This window comes from Rousettus aegyptiacus, unplaced genomic scaffold (genome assembly GCF_014176215.1).
Source record: "Rousettus aegyptiacus isolate mRouAeg1 unplaced genomic scaffold, mRouAeg1.p scaffold_m13_p_1, whole genome shotgun sequence".
NCBI lineage: Eukaryota > Metazoa > Chordata > Mammalia > Chiroptera > Pteropodidae > Rousettus > Rousettus aegyptiacus.
Genome location: NW_023416284.1, coordinates 164,966,633 through 164,970,588, shown reverse-complemented (window position 1 = coordinate 164,970,588; position 3,956 = coordinate 164,966,633). Strand labels below are relative to the sequence as shown.

The 3,956-nt window shown below is 52.2% G+C and overlaps 1 protein-coding gene across 1 annotated transcript; it reads left to right on the top strand.

Moving 5' to 3' along the window:
* The first annotated feature begins 1,332 nt into the window (after nucleotides 1-1,332).
* OLIG3 (oligodendrocyte transcription factor 3) lies at nucleotides 1,333-3,532 on the top strand. The gene has a single exon (XM_016165842.2). It carries the CDS (start codon nucleotides 1,556-1,558, stop codon nucleotides 2,372-2,374), a length of 819 nt encoding a protein of 272 aa, XP_016021328.1. The 5' UTR covers nucleotides 1,333-1,555; the 3' UTR covers nucleotides 2,375-3,532.
* The last annotated feature ends 424 nt before the right edge of the window (nucleotides 3,533-3,956 follow it).

Sequence of the window (3,956 nt, the reverse complement as noted above, 5' to 3'; positions counted from 1 at the left end):
CTCGACACTCTCGCCCAAGGCTCCAAACATCCTTCGTATCCCCAGTAACGACTGTGCGCTGGCCCTCAGTGCCCACGCGCGCGCGCACAGCCACCCTCTAGATCCGTTCGCTGCCGAACCACCCACACCCACACCTACACACACACACCTCTACTCACCCCTCCCCCCCACACACACACCAAAGTAGTTCGTTATTCGACCCTGAGCTCCCGCTTTTCCTGGCCAGCTGGCATGGGGCGACCCAGCCGGTGGACCCACCAGCCCGGGTGATGCCGGCTGCAGATGCTCTCCCTGCGCTTCCGCACAGCGGCCAGAGACTGCCCCACCAACGTCCGCCAGTGCCAGGGGCGAGGGGCTGCGGGGAAGCCTGAGCAGGAATACTCTCGAGTTTCCTTCCAGGAACCTCTTCAATCTCTAATTCCCTGCCCATCCTGTCGTGTCCTTTTTCTCCCCTCCCATTCTTAAGTCGCTCTTCTGGTAATACCAGGATTTTTTCCCCCTAAGTCCCGGGTCTTTGAAGTTCGGGGATTGAGCAAAACCGAAATGCTTTTAGTAATCTACTTTTTAAAACGAGGCAAAATACATATAAAGCAAAAGACTCATCTCCACAGCAGTGTCAGGGGCAAGCCCGTCACCAGATATGGACTTACCGTGGAAATCACAGCAGAAGGGCCCACTAAACAGAATGAACACAACATCTGTTTAGGAAAGAAAACTAATAAAAAATATATAATAATAATAATAATAATAATAATAATAATAACTTCAGACAACGCACATCGACAAGCAATCCTTCTCTCCCCCTACTTCCTGCCTGCGCTTTGAACCTGCCATGGGTTCGCATGTCTGTCCTTGAAACCATTCCATTGGGATTTCTTTTGCCCCATTTGCCCAAAACTGAGAGTGGCTATGAAAGGTAGGAGAGAGAATGTTTCAGTTCCAAACCCAGAGGACTCTTTGGCCAACTGCCTAGGCCCTTTCCTTCCGTTCCTTCGGTTCCTTAGGTGTGATTTGGTTAGGGAAATTGGGAAGGGGGATGGGGGTGGAGGCAAGGTTTAAAAAAAATCAGGAAGGCGTGAGCTGGAGCAGTGAGTGTGTCAATCAGAGGGTTTTGTGCCTGGGGGCTCCTAGCGGTTCTGAGCAGAGGTGTCCCAGGGCGGCCCCACAATGAATATGAATAGGAATCCTTGCTAAATGGGACAGCAAAGCGCACCGCCCTGAATGATGGCACGTCATCCTAACCAACGCAGGGTAGATAGGAGGGTTTCTTTTGTCTCTTTTCTCCGCCGCAGCTCTATAAAAGCCCCTCTTTTTCTGAGTGAGGTTAGTTCAAGCACACACAAACTAGCTGTCTAGGAAACAGCCTAACCAGAGAGAGGGGAGTAGGGAGGGAGAAAGGCGGGGAAAGGCAGTGCCTCAGCTTTTCTTCTCATGTCTTGTCGCTGAGAAGTGGGTTGCTGAGCTGCGCAGATTTTTTTTTTTTTTTTAATTCAAGATTTTCTTTCATTTCCCGCCTGAAGCTTCCCCACGGTCGGGCCGCATCCCCTCTAATAAAATGAATTCTGATTCAAGCTCTGTCTCTAGCAGAGCTTCATCTCCGGACATGGATGAGATGTATCTGAGGGACCACCACCACCGCCACCACCACCACCAGGAGAGCCGTCTCAACTCGGTCTCGTCCACGCAGGGCGACATGGTGCAGAAGATGCCCGGGGAAAGCCTCTCGCGGGCGGGCGCCAAGGCCGCGGGCGAGAGCAGCAAGTACAAAATCAAGAAGCAGCTGTCGGAGCAGGACCTACAGCAGTTGCGCCTGAAGATCAATGGACGCGAACGCAAGCGGATGCACGACCTGAACCTCGCCATGGATGGGCTGCGCGAGGTCATGCCCTACGCGCACGGGCCCTCGGTGCGCAAGCTCTCCAAGATCGCCACTCTCCTGCTGGCCAGAAACTACATTCTCATGCTCACCAGCTCCTTGGAAGAGATGAAGAGGTTGGTTGGCGAGATCTACGGGGGCCACCACTCGGCCTTCCACTGCGGGACCGTGGGCCACTCGGCTGGCCACCCAGCGCACGCCGCCAACGCCGTGCACCCGGTGCACCCCATCCTGGGCGGCGCGCTGTCGTCGGGCAATGCCTCGTCACCTCTGTCCGCCGCCTCGCTGCCCGCCATCGGCACCATTCGGCCTCCCCACTCGCTACTCAAGGCGCCCTCCACGCCACCCGCACTGCAGCTGGGCAGCGGCTTCCAGCACTGGGCCGGGCTGCCCTGCCCCTGCACCATCTGCCAGATGCCACCGCCACCGCACCTGTCCGCTCTGTCCTCCGCCAACATGGCGCGGCTGTCCGCCGAGTCCAAGGACTTGCTCAAGTGAGCAGCGGGCCTGCCCGGTTGCGGAGGATGAGGGGAGAGCGGCGGGAGGGGCTGCAGTGCGGGGCCCGAGGGAAGGGGGAGGCCCGGCGCTCGGCGGGCGGGAGGGCGCGCGCGGGGGCCCTGCGGCCTCTCCTTTGGGCTGAGCGATCTCAGACCTCACTTAACCTTCGGAGGGAACGGACCAAAACCAAACTACGAGTTCTAGGTGGTAGCTAAGGGGGACTCAAACCAGACGTCGTGTGTTTTGCATGCATGCTTCTTTTCCCCCATGCCGCGCCAGTATTTCTCACTGCCATATGCTCTTGTCGCAACTGCATTTGTTATATAAAGACGGGATCGGTGTAGTTAAAAACTTGCGAAGGGACTTTAGAGTTGACTTTCTCTGGCTCTGTGCTCTCTCATCTTGGAAAAGACGACCATCCCTTTCGTGCGAAACAAATGTAAATATTTCCTTGAGATGGGTGCAATCCCGATTGCCACTATTCTCTCCACAGTTTTGTTTTCTAGAGACAAAGGAGAGGGAGGGAGAGAGAAAGAGGGAGAGAGAGAGAGAGCCAGAGCCCAAGTTTTGAATCTCAACTCGGTCCAGAGCATGACATCTCTTATGTGGGTTTTCCTTAAGACGCAGTGTAGGTCAAAAGAATGCATGCACGCTTCCCAATGAATCTTGTATGAACATGTTGTGCAGGCCGTGATGCCATTTTCCTTGTAACAAGGATTTACTAGTGAATTCTTTCAAGTACTCCGCTTATCTGTCTGTGGTTGTATGAAATGAAAACGGGGGCAGAGTGCAAAGACCCAAACTCACGCACATGTGCTTCTTCTCCCATCCTCACCCCTTCAGACTCCATTCCCAAACTTCTGCTGATCTAGGGGTGGGCAATTGCCAGAGCCTGGGCTCCTTCCACTAGCTTGCCCCACCCCCTCTTGCTCAGTTATTCTGCATGCGGGGCTGGCTCTCTCTATCATCAGCTTTGGACACTTATCGTGATTTGGGGAGGGGTGCCGTTTTTATTTTCCTGAACATTTGCTTGAAATATTTTGTTAGGGCTTCAAAGACAATACCTGTCTTTATTTTTATATATTCTTGATAACTATGGTATATTTATTAATAACCAGTGTTTCTGGATGAGATTTCAAATAAAAAAGAACCTTTAAATCCTGGCTTTGCCTTTGCGTAAAATTTTTGAAGATGGGGATAGTAGTAGGGAACGTGTGGACCAAGTAAGCTGTATCTGGGCCCGGGTGAAAGATCTGGATGGGTGGGCAGATGTGATGAATTTTCTTTGGTCATTTACAAGTAAAGAGGTCAGATAAATTGGTGTTAATTATTACAAATAATTGTACTTCGAATGGGGCATTGCCCACATTGGTAGTCTTGTGATATCCGAGCTCCTTGTTTCCCTGCAGTAATCAGACCCTCATAAACTCAGCCATTGAGGTTTTTAAAAAAGTAATCTGGAAACCCAAAGTGACAGGAAATGAGGCGAAGTAGTTACTGCTCTGGCTGTTTGTTGGCAACAGATAATAGTGAAGCAGTAAGTTAACTTCTTTTCACTTTTAACCACGTGGCCTTTAAAAAA

Coding starts and splice junctions, on each gene's coding strand:
- OLIG3 (XM_016165842.2), top strand. CDS start 1,556: ATGAATTCTGATTCAAGCTCTGTCTCTAGCAGAGCTTCATCTCCGGAC.